Here is a 21,017-nt window from a genome sequence, read left to right as displayed (position 1 = left end):
ACGTCCTCCCTCACCTGGACGTCCTATTGTGTCACCTGAACCTCCCTCCTGTCCTTCTGTTCTATGTTTAGAGGTGTGAAAGTCGCTAATGTCCTCCGTGAGGTTCACTTTTCCATCCCCTCATATGTGTGTCTGTGTGTGAAGAAGAGATAATGAGAGAACGGGGAGAACGATTCAGCTCCCCTTTCCTCGTCTCATCGCTCCTGCTCTCCCTAAGATCTGTCATCTTTTATATCCCAGAATTCATTGCAGCAAACAAAGGGCACTGATTCATCCTGACAGCCTGCCTCTCCCTCCCTCTCTTCTTCCTCTTCTTTCCAACCTCTCTCAGACATACCAACAGTCCTCCTCCTCCTCCTCTCTGCAGTCAAAGAACAGGAAGAAGAATAAAGGTAAGCAGGAAAGCCACCTGTTAGGTGTGAACAGATGCTGCCAGTTGTGGTTTTTCACTCATCCACTAATGGAAGCAGGAAGAATGTGAGAGCAGCTGCTGCTTCACAAAGCCAGCAGTCATAGTAACACTTTATTTGATACTGATCTGAACTGAAATGATACTTTGCACTCACAAAACTAACTCGGGAAAACTCAGTTAAAGAAAGGTTGTGATGACAAATTTGACCAAACTAAAAAATCTAAAAAGCGAAGGGCATTTTTTATATAAACTAAGCTTTGGAACAGATGTTTACTGAGACTACATGACTGTGAGTCAACTATCATCAGAAAAGGTGTGCTTGTATTGTAACAGCTGTTCTGAACCCCTGAAAAGTTTTTATGTCTAATTCAATCTAATTAAACACTTTAATCCTAACACTGAAATGAGAAAAACCCCACTCTGGAAAACAAAAATTCCAAATAAAATTCAAAAATATGAAATTATAACTCTCATGTAACGGAAATAAAAATGTCATAATGAAAATGAAGGCAGTCACATAGCTGAGGAGGAGTGGGGCAAAATCACTGGTGCATTTGCTCCCAATAAGAGGATTTGTGGTAGATTCTTAATTTTCTGGTGTTAGATGTCAGCATATGGATGAATTTTTAAGTTAATTTCATATTTATGTGTGTAAACACCATCCATAATTACCAGCTCATGCACATCTGCTGCCCTTGCCCATATATTTCAGCTTAGAGATTGGCAAATTCCTCCATGATCATGCTCAGGACTGGAGGTCTGACTGAAGGGTTTACTGGCTAGCAGGAGAACATCTAACATTTCCAGTTTTTCATGCTTCCCAAAGCAATTTTTGAAGGCAAGTAAATCCCATGTGGAAGACAATTATATAGAAAAGACAGGACATTTAGTTTTAGTCATTGTTTGTTTGTAACAAACTCTTCTTGCGTATTAAGTGGATCCAATGTATCTGGAGACAAATGTGGAAAAGTTTGTCATATCAGAAGACCTAAAGCTGTGTAGTACAGTATCACTTACACAACTAGAAACTGGAAACACAAGCGGAACTGCATGTTTTCTAATCTCTGACCAACTAGAAATTTTTTTTTTTTTGAATGATGAGTTTAAGTGGGTAATTTGGGGTGATTTCCTCTCTTTGTTTTAATTGTTCTGTGACCTTGGGAACTTTTGGAAAACTTTCATTTACAGCTCTCCAATTTGTGAATGATCTGCTTGAAAGCTCAATGTGAAACACATTGATTTAAATCAAGGGGAAACACAGATAACCAGCTGGCCATTAGAGGTTCATTTAACTTTTTGCTGGCATCTTTTATCTAGAGTGTACAATATGAATCAACAAGCTCTAGTTTTACTTTCAAACAACAGCTAAAAAAACCTGCTGTCAGTAGTAAGGGTTAGTATCCCAAGTAGTTTAGGTACATATATAACATTATTATAGAAACAATGCCAATGGATCAAACCAACCCCTTTGTCTAGGCTGTTTTTCTTCTTATGAAAGTGAATGAAATTTAACCCACTGAAGTTCTAGTGCTGTGTTGTCCTTAAATGGCTCACAGACAGTTTGTATGTTCATCTGATCAGGAAAACATCTTTTACCTTTCATCAACAACTAAATGGAAAGAACTTTTGCCCCTTCTTCATCTTTTCACCTCTCAAAGAAGCTACAAGAAAGTAGATCTTATAACCAAATGAAGAGTTCCCCTTCATTTTCCATCACTGTGGTAAATACACAGACATGGTGAATATGTAATGAATGTTTATATTTGTGGTAACTTAGTCTGAAATATATCGTCAGTTTTAAAAACTGCTCATTGTTTCGTTCTGTTTTGTGTTACTCAGGCTAAAATAAACAAGTGGCCACAATTAAGAAGTTGGGAACTGTAGCTGTTTTCTGAGCTTTCCTATAATCAATGATTTTAAAGAATGGTGGGCTTTAAAAATTCATTATTATATAAACTGATAAATTGCTCCAGTAATACTCAAGATTAAAGTCAATTTCTCCATATTTTTGTGATCATTTATTAACAGTAATGCATAATTGAAAAACCTCATTGCTTTTCATGCATTTCACAGTTTGGGCTGAGCCAAAGAAAACATGATTTATGGTTTTAGCAGTTGAAATAAACAGTCAAAAAAAATCGATGTAAAAAAATTGTAATAATTTGCTTATGAGGTAGTTTTCTCACCTTGTAATCGTTTCATACTCATGCAGTCTGTGCAGACAGCTCTGTGTTTGCATTTTAACACGTTGTTCCCATTTTGCATGTTTTGATGAGCGTGCTGCAGACCGGACTGCAGGCGAATTTGCTTTCAGTCAGTGTGCACACATTCACGAATCCAGCATTTCTCTATATCATCGTTAACATTTATCGTTGCAGGATGATTACTGTAACATCAGTTCTTACCTTTTTAGTTTTATTTACATAAATGACTCAGTTGATTCTTTATTAGGATTTTTTCTTCTTTTTTTTGGATAATTTTACTCACAGCCATCAGTATTTTTTTCCCTATCTGACCAAACCTTTTTTTCTCTTCCACCACACGAACGAGGATTAACATGTTGAAAGGGATTGTTTTTTGTTTTTTTCCAGAGGCCTTTTGCTTGTTTCACCATCTGCCATTGTGCGAAAGCTTTAGCTCCATCTGCACGTATGGTCAACGGCTTTGTTTGTTTACCGCAATTAAAGCAAAGTTTCAAAATGAGTGTGATAATAATGATTTATTCACAGTTCCACTGCTCCAAGTGGTACTCTTATCAAATGTGTAATGAAATATTAGTAACTCTTTTCGTTGAGGATCAGAGAAAAAAAAAATCTTCGTTTTCTATAACGAGTAGTTCTCTTTTAAAGCTAAATTGGTGATGGTATCAGTTTATAGCCTGGAGCTGCTGCACAGAAAATGAAGAATAATCATTATTCGAGAGCACTTTTGTGCATTTTGAGGATGTAAGGTGTGTGTGTGTGTGTGTGTGTGTGTGTGTGTGTGTGTGTGTGTGTGTGTGTGTGTGTGTGTGTGTGTGTGTGTGTCGAGTGGGGTGGGGGTGTTCTAAAGCTTATTAATTAGCTCCAGACTCAAAATCTTTTCACAATGCGTAGTTGAAGTGTAGTTTTTCATGTCATGCACTGTGTAAGAATCCTGTTTCCTTTAGACCTGCACTGCCACAGATGTAAATGGAGTATTGTAACCATGTTAAAAGACTTTTCATCCAGTACTATGCAAGTTTCTCCGTGGCCTCGACTGAGAGCCAAGTTTCCCCGGTAATCTTTAATGAGGAGCCTGCTGAGAAAAATGTTACAGGGCTTTTATGCCAGAAGGAAAAGGCAGTTTTTATTAAACACCTCTTACCTTACTGCAGTGCAGCAGCATTCTGTCAAGTCCAGAGACTGAGGCATTGCCAAGAATCATTGCTACATTAGGATGTGACATTTTGTGAAAGATTTTATTCACACTGAAGTGAGAACTTACAAGCAGCATTAGTGCTACCCTTTGAATGACACATTTTCCTTCTTTGAGTTTGTGCTTTCTTCTAGTTTTGAGATCATTTTCTGTCCGTGAATTCCGCTGCCTTCACATTTCCTCCATGTTGTTCCAGGACGAAGTTTGGCCTCACTGAGTCGGAGGCGTGTTTCCTGCAAGGCGCTGGGCAGAGGAGACTGCGAGGGTTGGCTGTGGAGAAAGAGAGATGCAAAGGGTTACTTTTCTCAAAAATGGAAGAAGTACTGGTTTGTTCTGAAAGACAACTGCCTGTACTGGTACATCAATGAAGAGGTATGTCTCAAAACTCATGTTGAGGTTTTTACTGACACAAAAGTGATTCTTTAGCAGAGGAGGCATTACCACAGTCGGGACCTAGAACTACAACACCATACAAGTGGATGTGCTTTGTTTGAAGCTGCCCTCCTGCTAGTGTGTGATAAAGACAGTGGGAGACGTTTGCATATAGTTTTGTGGAAAAAAAACAACTATACTTTCTTTTAATTTAAAGATGTATGTATCAAGACATAATATACTTGGTCCCTAACATGTTAATTTGCATGAATAACACAAATTGTTCATGCAAATTAACTCCAAGGTACATGCAAAGCTCAGAGAATTTATTAAAAAATAACATTTAAACAAAGCATTTCAAACTCTCCTTGCCTCAGTTAACATCGTAACTGTTAAAGTTCATGACAGTACAATTAGAAAAGAACTGAATGAGTATGATTTGTGTGGAAGGTTTTCCAGGACAATGCTTCTTCTCTCTGCAAAGAACATGGTAGCACAGCTTAGATTTCCAAAATAATATATGAAATAATAACTTCTGGGACAATGTTTTTTGGACAGATGAGACCACCAAAGTAGAGATATTTGCACATAATGCACAGCATTATGTTTGATAAAAATCAAACACAACATATCAAACCTGTTATGCCCCTTTGCAACACCTGCTCCCTTTGCAGTGGCAGTGCACGAGTCTTCAGGTCTTACCTGGGTTGAAATGCTAATTGACTACACCTGGTGAGGTCCAAAACCTGGCACAGCTGCCAGGCTTTCGAGGGGCGCACCAGTTTTGTCTCTGTGGTACCACATGTTTTAGCAAACTTATTATGTCATTTAAAATAAAATCTATTATTTTTTAAACTGTGGTGTCAGACTCCATATTTATGTTGCTCCTTTTGAGAAAGGTTGTAACATAAATGGGGGCTTGTCCGGGATATTTTGGACACTTTAGATATGTTTGTGGAGACAAAACATCAGAGGTTTTGAGTGATGATTAAGGTGTTAGCTGTGATTGAGAAAACTCTCCTTAGCAAATGTGTTTCAGCTGGGTGGCTGTGCTGCCTGTCCACTGTAGTACCTGTTTGGTGGTTTAGTTTATTAAGTTTGGTGGTTATCCTGGGTGGGGATTCAGACTTCAGAGTTTCCTTGTAGACTGCATCTCTGATCTGCTCCCTGCTCTTGAGTTTCCGTTCAAAGTTGCCTCAAACATCTACATCTAGTAAATAAGTGTTTATGGATGCCAGATGATGAGGTGAGTGCTTTGTGCTGTGACCTTTAGTGTTGTGGAAAAGCTGGCTACTTTTGTTGGATCACTTGTGAGTGTTGTTGGCCAGGTGACGGCCAAAAACATTTCTTTAAATTGTGTAGATATTGCACATCATTTGGGGTTGGTCACTAGTACGCTTGCTTTACTGAATTTTCTAGATCAAAGTAACTTGTTGTGGCATACTTGGTGTGGTGTGTGACTGTTTGTGTGATGGCAAGAACAGATCACATGGTTGGGATTGTTGGTTGATGCTTTTGGTTTGTGTTGTAGTAATTGTCTGAGTAATTACTTACTGAGTAATCCTTTTGATTTGTGGCTGTTGTGCTCATCTATGTGCTGGTCACATGTTACTTTTGTTTGCTCAGTGCAGCAACTTGGGATCCTCATATCCATGTTTGAAGATGTCAACTAAAGTTATGTGTGAGGTGTTAGGCCCTTCTGCAACCTCTTTTCTCTTTGCAATTTAAAATTATATAATAATAAAAATAAAGTACATTTTTAAAACTCTGGTGACAGTCTCCATATTTCTGTTTTGGCTTTTGAGCTTGGTCTTAACAAGCACAAACACCTTATGACAGCTGTCAAGATGGAGGTGGTGGAGGGTTGAGAGAGAGCTGTGTATAAACAAATACAATGCATTCATCAACTAAACTGAAACTGAAGCAATGTTGTAAAGAAGAGTGGGTCAGAGAAACAATGGGAGAGACAGAAAAAGTCATACATAAAATCATTATTTCAAGTTGTTGCTGTCAAAAGTGGTTTTATGAGCTACTGTATCACAGGGTGTACTTTGTTTTTCTACACACTACTTCTGTGTTGTGACTTAAATAAATAATGAAATAGTGGTATATGTAGTAAAATGTGGTATACGCCTGAGGTTGGATTTAAATAACTTTAAGAGTAATTTCTTCTTTTTTTTTGCCCGATATGTAAAACCATGGAATTGACAGAACTCTTACATTTTTTGCACATGACTGTAAAGTCAAACTTATTTATATAATTTGATTAATTTGTATCAACATTAGCGTAACGTCTTTATTTATTTTTAACATTCTTTTTTATCCCACCATCACTTTTTTCCCCTTCTAGTTCTCTGGTTTATGGCTAAATAAACCAGAAAAAAAAAAGCTGGCAAGAATTCGCTTCTTAACACTGTCAGTGCAAACCCCGTCAGTGGCTGACCAGAGAGCTGTTAGGTTTTAAAGTCTTATCTTTATTTAATCTGACATTCATCAACCTCTTCCTGTTCAGTCAGACTTAGAAAAAATAATGTGCATTTGGAAAAACAGAGAGTGAACACATGAAATCAACTGTTTTTTAGCCATCCTCTTTTTCTTTTATTTTTTTGGCTTGCTGTCTGTCTTTTTTTTTTAATTTCTTTCTCCTCGCTCTTTGTTCAGGATGAAAAAGCCGAAGGTTTTGTCAGTCTTCCAGAATTTAAGATCGATCGAGCCAGTGAATGCCGCAAGAAGTAGTAAGTGCTTAACAAATGCAGGTCTCTTGCATATATATGTGTATGTTACGTGCAGATCACATGCTCTTGAATATATGAATGTGTGCCTGCAAAAATAACACCTTCTATCCCTCTAGTGCTTTCAAAGCTTGCCACCCCAAGGTCAAGAGTTTCTACTTTGCAGCAGATGGAGTGGATGACATGAACAGGTAAAGGAGTGTGTGCAGGGTGAAGGTTATAGAATAGGGCAGACTTCCAGCTGGGTGGCTAAACACCACAAAAGACCCTTCAAGTAAAAAGGGGGAAAAAGTGTTTTATTTAATGTTTAAAAAGGGAATTTGTTTTTATTATCAAAAAATTTTAAGACATTTTCACAGAGGCCATTTTTTTATAGGTGGCCAATTTTTTTATGAGTCACAACATACTAAGGATAATATATTATACCTATGTACCTGTTTTTGTCTATTACTGACTTTTTTAAACAAAATATGTATATATTTGTTCATCCATGTCTTACATAACATTTAAACCATGTTTGATATACCTATTTACTTATATGATGTAGTTATCATGCTGTAGATCAGAGCAGCTCAATATCGTTTCAAACTTTTAAAAAAACAAAAAATTTAAATAAAAAGAAGTAATAATTTTTTCCCAAGTGATTATTTATGTACACTGTGAGACTTTGGGACCCCAAGCGAGATTGTTATTTTAATGTTTAATTATTTGTTTGCGTACATTATGAGATAATCTAATTAGTTCCCCCTTCTGTTAGGTGGCTGAGTCGCCTCAACATGGCCGCTGTAGGCTATGCAGAGCGAGAGAGGATACGCCAGGAGCAGGGTGAGGGGCTCATTCAGCGACATGGTGAAGGGTTCTTCAAACGATGGCTGCTGTAGGATGTCATCTTAAGCCAAAAACACAATAATACTTCTATACCTATTGAACTTATTGTTATATTCCCAGAATAGCCAGATAAATCTCCTAGGGGCTTACTGGGAGAAAAATTTGTTAATGGGCAACTAATGACCCCGTACCACACATGACTGTTTCATTACACCCCCAGGCACTCAGAAACCAAACAGTTATTTTTCATCCGCTTGGTAATGATGCAATTAGCTATTTCTGGAAATATATTCTCCTTCAGTTCTCAAAAACTAACAAGCGCAGAGGAACCATTCACTTAAAAGCGGTCCACATTCTTCACTCCACTGACGAAATGTGAAGTAATGTACATATTTTCCAGATTTTTTTAAGGTCCTGGGAAGAAAAGAATAATTTACAAGGTTAGTTTGAATTTAGCAAAATGTTAATAGTGAGCAAACCAGGTAAATGACATTATAATTTGGGTAAAAGTATTTGAACTATAACTTTGGACATAAGCAAAGATAATCAACTCAATACCCCCAAGGTTTTGGATGGTAATGAGGTGAAGCTAGTTGGGTCTAAAAATGTTGAAAACAAAGCCACAAAAACCAAGGGAATAAAATGCCATCATTCATACCATTTATACCAAGAAAAAAGTGTTTTTTTCAATGATTAAAAAGGATGTTTGTTTTTATTACCAAATATTTTAAGACATATTAGTTGTTAATAATTTGGTTTTAACTGTTTAGTCTGAACAGTTTTTGATCCTTTACTATGTTCCACATAAAATCTGAAGCATTAAAAAAATTCTAAAAAAAAAGAAATGTCTGGAACATGGTTAGCCAGAGGCTGCAGAATACTCTGAGACTTGTGAAAAGCTTAGATTAAAGATTTTTTTGTGTGTTCAGTTCTAATATTTCTTTTTAAAAAAGAAAACTGTTCATGGGTAGAATAACCAATGAGCTTTTTGGCCTTCGTGTCTGTTTAAAAAACTTAGCTATGAATAAACATCACAGTTTTTTCTTCTTTTTTTCCCCCCCTCTCTCTGTTTTTTTTTTTTTTCAAGATTTACATGTCAGTTGGTTGCTGACTCGTAGCAAATGAATTATTGTTGCTATATCAAAGGTTTTTTGTGTATTAAATACTCAAAGCAAAACATCCATTCTACTTGTGGAGTGAGGACCAAAATGCAAGATCCTCATTCAGAGTTTCAATAAAAAGCCAAAATTTTAATAGTTGTAATCCAGATTTAAAACTTAGTCCCAGGAGATCAGGAACAGTAAACAGAACAAAAGAACAAAGGAGAGACAGGACTATTTATACACACAAAAGGTAATCAGGGAATAGGAATGGGAATAGGGAATATATACAGCTGAAACTAATCTAGACAATAACAGTCAAATTAAAAGTGTGACACAAGAGACAAGTAGACAAGTAAAACTAGAAGTGAACTGCAACCATAACTAAAGCACATGAAACAAGAGTAAACTTGACACAAGAGAAAGCACACAAGGTCAAGATAGAGGGAAACATTAGTCTATAAAGTCAAACAGTAGCAACATGTAACCAAAAGTGAATGACTGAAAATACTAGGCAATATTTGAAAATGGAAAGTGAGTAAAAAATAAAATAAACCCAGAACAAGAAACAAAACTAAAATCACCCCACATAGCAGACAGGTCTGTCCCGGATCTGGTGTCAAGCTGGCACTTCTAACTGACTGGTGTCATGGCAGGGTGTATGTCAACCAGATGTGGGCCAGGTCTGGCAATGATGGCACTATTTATGTTCCCATTTTCCTATTTTAGTTAGAGGACCCAAATGCCATGTTGCAATACTATACTGCTATGGTAGCCAATGTTTCAAATGCAGGCTTGACAGGTTTGTGAGAGTACACTTCATCCAAAACCTAATGAGGGTTTAGTCATGTTTACTGCTGGGTGGCTGTAGCTCAAGAGGTAGAGCAGGTCACCTTCTGATCGGAGGGTTAGTGGTTCGATTCCTGGCTCCTCCAGTCTGTATGTCAAGGCTGTGAATATGTATGAATGTAGTTAGGAAGCACTCAGTTTAGAGAGATTGGGTGAATGTGGCATGTTGTATAAAGCACTTTGAGTAATCCAGGAGAGTAGAAAAGTGCTACGTAAGAATCAGTCCATTCACTGTCTGAATGGAATTTTGTCATGTTATTTTTGCACTATTGTGTTCCGGCACATGTTGTTATTGCATGGTTTGATTAACGTACACATTAGGCTGACATCTGTTGCCAGAGCTGAAACTGTTCTGGGCCAGCATAGGACCACCAGTGTGTCTGCAGCTGGCCTTGTGCTGGCCCATGTGTGGGCCACCTCTGGCAAACCAGATCTTGGCCACCAAAGGGCCGTCATTCTTTGCGGTATGTGGGTCATACACATTGTGCACATTGTGTTGGCCAGATCCGAGCCATACCAATTTTGCTATGTGGGACAAACAAGAATTCAACCTCCAACTCAAAACTCTGGGACCATCTGGGAACTGTGGCACAAAATGCCTGATAAGATGTTAACCTGATACATGTACTTGGGGCATGTTTTCTATCTCTCATGGTATTCCGATGGCTGAATGGAAGGTAAATCAATAGACAGGTGGATAAATGGAAAAAAAATGGTGGAATACTTAGTACAAATAAATAATAAATAATAAATACTATATTTATCCATTTACTTTATTTTATGCAGCTCTTCAGATTATCCTAGCTCTTCTACCATGAGGCTTCCCTCCCTTTTGATTTGATTCAAAGGAATTTGATTCATATAGCACCAGTTCCCATCAATAGTCATCTTAACCACATTACTTTGCAAAGTAAAAACCCAACCGAATCACTAAGAGGCTTCCACTAGCAAACAGAAGGTTTGAACAGCAGGTTGATTGCGCTAATTTGCTCAGAGCCAGAGCAATATACCTGATGTGGCCATGTTAGAAATAACTATAGTGTCATCATATAGAGCCAAGAGAAGGAAAAACAACAACAACAAAATCTCAAACAGGGCTGAACTTTTTCTAATATCTACATACATTGTAAAAAAAAATTGTAATATAAAAGTATTTTACTGGGTATTTTACAGTTTTGTACTGTTCTTCTAGAATATCATTAAATTTACATAAATAGACTGTGATTTTACATTCCAAATGTAAATTAACGTAAAATCACTGCAAATGTAATAAAACATAATTTTCTTGTTTTTTTAAATATATTTGTCTGTATATATGCATATTTAGATTGTTAAAATACTTTCACAAATGTATCATAATTTCACAAATATTTGTCCGTTATTTAAAAGATTGAACTGTTAAATTCAAATGTAATGCTATGGAAAAATATATAAAATGATTCTTATAGACTTTTTTTTACATCAAATAATAATAATTATTACTGTTATTTAGGGCAATTGTGGCTCAATAGTTGGCAGTCCACCTTGTAATCAGAAGGTTGCCGGTTCGAGCTCCGGCTCGGACACTCTCGGTTGTTGTGTCCTTGGGCAAGACACTTCACCTACCACCTACTGGTGATGGCCAGAGGGGAATTATAAAGTGGAATTGTAAAGCGCTTTGAGGGTCTCAAAATAAATGCAATCCATTATTATTTAAACCAACTGTTAACTGTATATTTCTGTACATTTAAGTATTATTATTCATATTGCCGCATTCATTGACCTTGTTTATAGGTAGATTCATTGTTTAATCACATTAAAATGTTCCTAATTTAATGTTTAAAAGCACTTGAAAAAGGCAAAATCCCATGTAAAATTAGGGCAACAAACTCTATTGTCATTAGTGAAAATAACCTTATTTTCATGAGAAAGTTATTTTCTGTTATTTTATGGTATTATTTTTGCCCCCAGCTGCTGAAATATTACTGTTTTTTTAGGATTTTTTTTTTTTACGGTGTACACTGACTACTGATTATTCATCACTTCAATCATGTTTAATATGAGCATCCATCAGTTTAATAAATGACAGAAAATAAGGAAAAGTGTAATTGGTTCCCATTAAGAAACAACACTAAGCTAATATGTAAAATGTGCATGATACTACAAATACACTAGATGTATGTATATGGATGGATCTGACAGTATGTGGGTGGGTTTCCTGTAGATTACTGGAGTGAAAGTGAACATGAGGATGACGCTGCCTCCAGCCCCAAACAGGACAGTCCCCCACCTCCATATGACACCTACCCACGGCCTCCATCAGTGAGTCACTCTCTCTCAAACACACACACACACTGTAAACTGTATTGCATCTCTCACAAGGTAGATATTGTACTCGGAGGCTAAATTGAGGCCTTGTGCTTCCTAGTCCACTGTAACAGTTGGAATTATTGCCAATAAAGCAATAAGTACAGATAGTGCTGAGGCTATATTAAACATAAATGTTGCTATATTTGAAGTTGAAATGGGTTGCTGTACATCATGCATCTCTGTCCTGGGCTATGTTTTTTTTAATCATAGGGTAAAAGAAAGGAAACACCAACAGCACCTTGTCCATGTAATTGAAGTTACAAAACACAGGCTGCTAAGTTTTAAGATAATAATAGAGTCACTCAAACACCCCTCTGCTTTGTCTTCTTGTCTCTCACCTACCATATCACACACTTACTCAATCAGGCAGGCATGCTGATGAAATCCTTTCTTTGAAGTGTGTCATTATGGTTGAATGAGACAAGGCGATCATTTGATGTCTGCCACATTGTCTCCCTTCCTTTTTCTCTATCAGATGAGCGCCTACTTGGAAGGAGGTCGGACCACTCGGCTGTCTTCCACAGAGACGTCTCGCTCTCGCTCATCCCAAGAGGACTTCCTTTGTGGCGAGCCCCCTGCTGCAGCTGCAGAGCCGCAGTACCACCCTGGTCCTCTTGGGGGAGGCACCACACACAGTGGCAGAAAAGCAGGGGGCAGCAACAGCAGCGACGTACAGTACAGATGTGATCCTGTAGAGGTGTGTGATGATGTTTAATATTACCTAAGTTTAATGGTCTCATTTCAACAGTTCGGAAATTGTTCTTTCGACTTCGGAGCATGAATGTGCTTTTTAGTCTGAATTTACACTCACCAGCCACTTTACTACATTCATCTATTCAACTGCTATTTAACGCTGATGCATAGTTAGCTAATCACATGACATTAACTCAGTTCGTTTAAGCATGCGGACATGGGAAAGAAGGCCTTCTGAAGTTTAAAAAGAGCATCAGAATGGGTAAGAAGTGACTTTGAATGTGGGATAGTTATTGACAGGCTGGTCTCAATATTTCAGAAAGTACTGATCCACTGAGATTTTTCCACACAACCATTACATAGTTCTGCTGTGACATTCTGATGTTAAAAGAACAAGTAAAGCGTGGATCCACCCAGCTTTGCATGTATATCAATGGTTCAGCCAACTGATGGTGGTATACTATTACTAACTATAGTGTGGGACTCTTGATTTCAATTACCGTATAAATTATATCAAATAGATTTTGTTCCTGAGTTCAGACTCTAGAAGATGATGAATATAGTGCAACAGACTGTTTCCTAATTAGAATATTATGTTTAGAGAAATACATTTTGCCAACAATAAACTACAATTTGTAATATATGAGCTGCCTTCATATGGGACCACATGCTTTGATTGCATCTGGTAAGTCTACTGAATAATTTGTTTATCTGTTGTTTTCTGTAGTATCGCTCCAGTCCTGCTGGGGGCAGTAGTGAGACAGGGTCCCCGGGCCGCTCTTCATCATCGCAGAGGCGCTCTTGGCAGGACCTGATTGAGACGCCATTGACCGAGGCTGGACTGCACTACCTTCAAACTGGACCACTTGGTAGTGCCCAAATTCCAATTCAGTTGCTTGAACACATCAGTGTTAGTGACTGCTGTTTAAGCTGTGATTATGTTCTACAGAAAGAATGAAAACCCAATGTGTTTCTGCACACCAACATGTTTCCCAGATCTTCCCCTCATAGTGGTTTGTTGCAATATAGGTGAAAAAACATATTCTTTCCAAGGTGGCAAAAAAAATCTAAAAATGGATTAGTGTCATTTAATTATAAAGTGTAAAGTTTGTTTTTCATTAGTTATTAAATCTAAATCAAAGTGTCTCATATTTAGCTAGCTCGCTTGATAACAACCAGTTCTTTATTGTTCTTATTTAGTATACAGTAAACATCTATGGCAGTCCAGCTCTTTCAAGAGGGGAATGTCTGAGGTACATGTAGGTTAAATGGTGTGACTGTGTTTCGGCCAAAAGAAAGTACAGCTTCAATTTTTATGTCTCCACCCTCTGTTTTCTGTCATGCAAACTCTTATTCCATGCACTGACATTATGAAACATAGACGTAGCATTTGCTTGGAAAAATTAAACCAGTGTGAAAGTGCCTTCAGCCTGCATTTTATCTCAAGGCCAAAAGATGGCGATAGTTGTGGATAGAGTCAATGAGCAATCAATTTCACAGTAAGGCACGCCCCTTCCTATCACATTTGTTTTAAAAACAAGATGACAACAGTGGAAATGCTCATCTTGAGGCTTCAAAACAAGCCTGTAGAAACCAGTGGATGACATCATGATAACATGATGACATCATATTAGTTATGTCCATCTTCAATACTGTATCTACCTGTACCAGGAATGCCATTTTTTTCCCTGAGCTATAAAATAAATGAGTGAATTAATTAATTAATTAATAATTAATTCTGTACAATATGGTCTTGTATAGCAGTGTCTTATATAGAAATATAGACTTATTATATATACTTATATATACTGTATATTATACCTTTGTACTTTTACCCCATCAAATTTAACAAAATGGTTGCTTCACTAAAAGTAACAGAACTGCAAAAAAAGTTTTTTTTTTTTTTAATTTTCTATATCTTAGATTGTTATTTTATTAATACCAAGAACAAGAAAGCTTTTCCAGAAAGTGTGCCATTAAAATTTTGAAAGGTCCATACACAGAGCAGAATTTCTAGTGTTTTGACAGGAACTACTCTCTGCTCAAGAAAGCGCCCCCATGAAAACTGTCTGCTATCATCTGTGATCATCAGCTTCAGCTCCCCCTCATTAAAATCAACTTTGACCCCTGCCTGCAATGATATTTGTCAAATATTTTGTGCAGCTGCTGATGCAGCTTGAAGCTTGTGTGTTTTATATATGATCTTGTGTTTAATAGTAATGTATGTGTTAAGTGTTCTTTCTGATGCTCCAATGTGGACAGTGGCTTTAAAGCTGGAATAGCAATGTGTCTCTGATTCAGTCAGAATATATTTAAAATAAATGTTACTGTATTGAACAGAGTGTTCTTTTAAAGAAATGAGTCATGTTGCATTCATGACTCAAATAACAGCAAATCAATTTTCTTTTCTTTTCATTGCAGAGGACGCCGTCTTTGCTGAGCCAGGTGGTGGCTCAATGATGGCCGGAGCCGTTTACACTCTTCCTGCTCCGAGGAATGTCCCGTTGCCCATGGCAATGCAGAGGCTGATTCCTATGGCAACCCAGGGAGGGAAACCCCGCAGCTTCACACTGCCACGAGACAGCAACCTCCACACGCTCCTCGCACCGCCTGCAAAAGAAGAACAGCAAACACACAACGGTGAGTTCATGCTGGATCAGGCTTTTGGTGTGAAATGCTTACAAGGGCACAGAGAGCTTAAAGCTAATCCGGAAGCATTATTTTTATTCACTATGTTTTAACACCAAATCAACACTATAGTAAAGACAAAAGCAGCATTCATTATACAGTACACAGAGATTTTAGGCAATAAAAATAAAGCGAAAATACTTTAAATCAGACTATGAACCAGCCACAACATCTGAACATTGATGCAATTTAACAGTTAAAACTAGCTACCAAACAAGCAGTGTTGCATTAGAAAAAAATAAATTCAAATAACACAGAAACATATGAAATGTTATATAGGGGAGAATAATGAGCTCTCCTAAAGGATTGCACAAATGGTTTAAACCAGCCGTTCCCAAGCTACATGGTCTTCTTTAAGGGCCATTAGTGAGGTTGCTGCTTTGTCTGAAAGCAAGAAAAAAGCCTCACAATTCAAACTTTGAAAACTTCTTTTAACAACAGAATTTCATTATGTTGCTATGAGACTGCAAGCAGCCACGTCTGTGGATGAAAACTAAAGCCAATGCAAAATTCCCCACTGCAGAACTGCAGTTCCTCTCTTGACCACTTGAAGCTGGCCCAAAGCTGTGTTTTAACCTTTTAGAGCCATTTAATTGAATTAAATGCCAAAAATGATATGGCCTGCTGCGAGTTACAGTTCATTCTAAGTGAAATTCTAGTATTTTATCAGTCTGTTACTAAGCACCAATTATCGGTTTCTAAGCACCAGTATCCGTGTCTATGCTTTGTACCTGTGTGGTTTTTGGATGCAGATTGCTACACATGCTCACTACCCTTAGCTTATAACTTAGGGCTTTCAAATTCAGTAACTTGTGGGAGCAAAAACACCAAGATTGAGGTTTTCTGTAGTCCAAAACCAATGGGTGATGCCACGATGACTATGTCTAGCTTTTATATACAGTCTGGTTTTCATGACATTTGTTGAATTGCTATGTGCTGCACGCTATTTTCACTGCAAGAGCTCAATGAGGGAAAATACTTCCAAGTACTTAATATTGCTCCATAATAACGGGGGCTCGGGTGTTTCATACAATGACAGCTAATTCTGAGCTAGTTGTAGCCACTGACACAACGAGCTGGAATGATCAAATCTGGAAAAAAATAATTGCATGTTTGACCTTCTCGATTTCACTGAAGGACAAAATATTTTATGTTGGGGATTAACTCAGTAGAAGAAGCTGGTGCTGCTCTCAGTGATGCATTTTTTGGGTAACAGCAGAGCGCAAAAATGTGTCTCGCTGTGAATGACAGCCACTAGAGACTGAGGGGGAGGGGGAAAAAGGAAATTTCTTTTTAAGGTGAAGATGTCAGCACATGTGCCACATATAAAAACTGCTCTCAGGCACAGACATATCCATTTAAATCATCATCAGCTTGAAGCAGAGCACACTGCAGTCATACATTGATCTAATGAGGCTAATGACACCACGGTGCTCCTGTTGCCAAGGTGAGGCAAGCAGCATATGAAAAGAAAGGACTGCAAGAGTAAATAAGACTGATTTATGTAATAGCATGATATATGTTGCATTTGTTAGGGAATGGATTGAACAATCAATTATAATGTGAGCAAGGAAATAAAACTGCCAAAGTGATGAGGGTGTCCCTGAGGCTGACAGGATTTTCTCCTCGTTAATAATCCTGCTGTGACTAATACAAATCATTACACAATGTCGTAGATGTGTCGAGGTGTGCTGCTGTCCTCCAGTGGTTGATCTGAGATATAACTTAAGGCGCTCCCCGGCCTTTTAGCTTCTAATCCTGTAACAGATGTGAAGCAAAGAGTTCAACTCAACATTAAATGTGCGGGTCTCTGTTTCCCCTCTGACTGCTCTGAAGGTGGCAGTGAAGGTGCCTCGCTGGGCGACCTGTTTCGTGCGTGCGAGCAGGGTGGGGTCTGTCCTCTGGGTCGGGGGTCGGAGTCCAAAGGTCAGTCAGAGTTCAGGCAGTCATTTCTCCGAAGGGCCGCTGACCCTCATCTCAACGAGCGCCTGCACCGCCTCCGCATACTGACCTCCACGTTGAAGGTTGGTCCTCACTCTCATTCATATAGACACATGCGCAAGACGAGCACGGGGGCACGCCAAACACATGCACACTTACAGAGGCACAGGAGGATTTTAATTTCTGACGAGACGACTGACCTTTCCCTAACCTCTCACCCAAACTCTTGTCGATGTTTGTACAGATGTAGACACCGGGTTTGTGTGATGCATTTCTGGCCATTTGAAATACTATAAAAAACAAACCAGCGTACAAACATTTTATAAGCAAGACGTTTACCACATTTGAAGAAATAAAAAAAAACTAACATTTCAGTTAAAGTTGTTTTTGATGTTCGTGGTGCATTTATTTTCACTTGTACAAAATTAATTGCTATTGCAGTGTACTGCTGATACTGACAGTATGTGTGTGGGATACTGGTCTCGAACTCCAGTCCTCGAGGTCCGGTGTCCTTTCCATGTGTCCCAGTTGCAACACACCTGAACACAATTAGTAGGACATTAGCAAGACTCTATCCGGTTGTTCAGTCTGACGTCACTAGCCGTGTCTGGGCCTAAACTCCGCTACAGGTCCATATATCAAACGATCACTATGGCATTACTGAGAGTTGAAAAACTGTCTAAAGTCTTTCATCTTTAATAAAATGATCAGCGTTCTGCTCTACCAGGTGTAACGATTGAGTTTAACATCCAGGCAATGAAAACAGAATTTATTACATTTAACGGAGTTAGAAGTTAGCAGGAAGTTAGCTCGCTAGCTTCTATCTAAATACAATATAGCATGTCCTGACTGCGGGGTTTTGGAAACAAATTAAAACGTACAGCTCTGTTATCACTTCCAACATAAATGTAGACAGAGAACTAAACAGCAGTGACGTTTGTAGGCTTACTGAAGTTTGGCTAGCTGGTATATAATGATGTGCTACGTGACCGCTAGCGACACAGCTATGTTAGCATAGCATATAAACAAGCTAACTTTTTTTCCACTCGATAAAAGTTACCGTGAGTGTTCTCGGTGGTCAGGAACAAATGTAATCGCATGGCAGGATGGTGTAAAAGGACCAAACTTCAGCCAGGAGAACAACTGAGATAATCCATCCACAATACGAGGTTAGTCATTCATATACTGCTGCATGGGCTGGGCTGGGCTGTAGTTACATCCTAAGGTTTTAAAAACTGAGTTTAAATAAATGATTAGCGGTAATAAAAGCTGAGGGAGGTCAACAGTGATCACTGACTGTTTTAGGAGCTTTTTGAGATTAAATAGAAGAAAATACATAACATTAAACATGTTAACAACACAAAAGCCATATTAAACGCAGACTACTTTAGGCCCGGAAGTAGGATTCGCCACGTCATCACTTAACAACCGGATAGAACTTAGGTGGCAATTCAGCCATTTGATTCATGTTACAGCAGCTCGTGAGTGAATGAACATGGTGCAATAAAAGTACTTTTAGGAGTAAATTTTTTCAAACACTTAACATTGACTTAAATTTACTTGAGTAGGATTAGTGTTTGCCACTTCAACATGCAGTCAAGTTCTATACTCTTGCTAGTGACCTACTAATTTTATTCAGGTGTGTTGGAAAAGAGAAACATGGAAAGGTTTCAGGATACCAGCCCTCGAGGACTGGAGTTCGAGACCCCTTCTCTAGATAAAATATTTGCTGGAGAAAAGTAATGCAATAAAAAAAAGTATTTTACGACAGAAGTTAAACGCAAAATTGTATAGAAATCCTGTCATCTGTGTTTGCTGGCTCGGTATGCAACTGTTAGCCAATGAGATGTTAATTTTGGTGAACAGCCTCAAACCAAACTATATCTGCCAAAACAGGTGTACAGACGACTCCTTACAGTGTCTTTCAGTAGAGACTCATAACCTTAAACTCAAAGCGGCCACACCCTTAATGATCCATAAGTTTAACCTTTAACCGAGTTTAAAGAAGGATACAGTTTGCATGCTAAAAACACAAAATCCATTTTTCCAAACATCTTTATTTGTGCTGTAAATTTGGATATTTTGAGAATCTATGGAGATTGAATCAGTATTGGAGGCGGCCTCAAAGGGCCTTTTGAGAAGCTGCAGCTTTGAGGCATTTCTGCATTGGCTTTATTTTCAGCTCTTCTGTGAAATCTGTAAAACGTTTGACTAGGACACAACATGATGGTTAACAGAATTGCTCTCGGGAACAGACGTTTGCTTACTAAAAACAACGAAATGGACCTCAGTAAGAGAAGTTGCTGCCAGTAGGTACTCACACAAACAATAAAGGCATATAGGAACAGACACTTTTGAGTCTGGAGCTTAGCAAAAGGTCAGTTTTGTTGAACTTTATTTTCCTTCCATAGAATTCAATTTTTGTGAAATGCAACACTGTATTTCACCTCATATTATTAATCTTACAGGTCATACTCCTCTAAAATCTTATCAGAAACTGCCTCCTCCCCATTCCTTCTTCACAAACCTTTTGAACTGTAAGATTTCTTGAAATAATGGTTTACTTCAGAAATTGTGCAAAGGCTATTGACCTCAAGGCAAAACGTGCTGCTTGTAAAATAGAAACACTTTTTCTCATCTGTTCAAAAATAAAACATTTGTTAAAGCTATGATAAGACAGAAGAATGGCTCTCTCCATGAGGATTTATTTCATAATTGTATATTTATGATAATTTCTGACTGTGATGCACACATAAACACCGCTCATGTGCTGGAAGATGTCTGTCTTGTTAGTTTTAGTGGCGTTATCTGTCACAGTGTGTCTCCTCAGAGTCCTCAGATGTCAAGCAGCCGTCTGTTGCTTCATGCTGTCTGAGCAGCAGTGATGCTCCCAGGCTGGGTGGCTCTTTTGCTGTTTTTTTTATGTCTCTAGAGTTTGTTTCTTTGTTGCTTCCTCCGTGTATGGGGGCGGGATGGCAAGTGAGGGCATGGAGGCTTTATTGCTTGCAGGTACATCAGGTTTTTTTTGTCTGGTTGGGTGGGGAAGCTTATGTGTTTGTTTGCTTGTCTCGCGTCTTTTAAAGGTATATACCAAGCTTTGGGGGGAGCATGGATAAAAAGTTTCACAAATAATCTTCAGAAGACACCACAGTGACCCTAGTAGAGGCTACATTTTAATTGCTATTTACAAGGGATCAGGTTGGATTTGTGCGTTCAGGCAGCATCAACATATCTGCAGTGGTTGCTGTGGAAACAACAAAGGATTTCATATTTTCTTTGTGTGTTTCTGCACATTAAAATTGGACCAAAACAACATGATACATTTGAATGAGAATGTGATGGCAGAAGGAATAACAAGAGAAGAGATTCGTGTGTTGTGTTTAATAACAGCTTCAGCACAAAGTCGAAGATCATGAAGTGCTAAATTAGAAATAATCTACTACTGACTGAACATTAACTGAAGCAATGTATATTTCACCATCACGATACCGCTGTCATATAGCAACATATCATCGTTGCCTTTCAATTATACACAATTTATTAACAATGATTTCCCATGTAATTTAGAAAAGAAAGTTGACAGTGCTGTCACAAAAATGTTTGTAACTGCTGATGCATTTCAAATTCATTAACTTGAACAAAGAGGCTTAGATAAGT

General features: G+C 38.1%; 1 protein-coding gene across 1 annotated transcript in view; it reads left to right on the top strand.

The window, feature by feature from the left end:
- The window catches only part of cnksr2a (connector enhancer of kinase suppressor of Ras 2a), an 84,717-nt gene that overhangs the window by 60,145 nt on the left and 3,555 nt on the right, over positions 1–21,017 (top strand). The window contains exons 15-23 of the mRNA XM_013910158.1: positions 4,005–4,180; positions 6,842–6,915; positions 7,032–7,103; positions 7,670–7,737; positions 11,893–11,990; positions 12,514–12,735; positions 13,459–13,600; positions 15,153–15,371; positions 17,256–17,443. Coding sequence (XP_013765612.1) covers positions 4,005–4,180; positions 6,842–6,915; positions 7,032–7,103; positions 7,670–7,737; positions 11,893–11,990; positions 12,514–12,735; positions 13,459–13,600; positions 15,153–15,371; positions 17,256–17,443 — 1,259 coding nt within the window. The remainder of the gene's footprint in view (positions 1–4,004; positions 4,181–6,841; positions 6,916–7,031; positions 7,104–7,669; positions 7,738–11,892; positions 11,991–12,513; positions 12,736–13,458; positions 13,601–15,152; positions 15,372–17,255; positions 17,444–21,017) is intronic.

The sequence above is a fragment of the Pundamilia nyererei genome, unplaced genomic scaffold (assembly GCF_000239375.1).
Source record: "Pundamilia nyererei isolate P.nyererei 1_Seehausen unplaced genomic scaffold, PunNye1.0 scaffold00037, whole genome shotgun sequence".
NCBI lineage: Eukaryota > Metazoa > Chordata > Actinopteri > Cichliformes > Cichlidae > Pundamilia > Pundamilia nyererei.
This window is presented reverse-complemented; position numbering and strand designations above follow the sequence as displayed.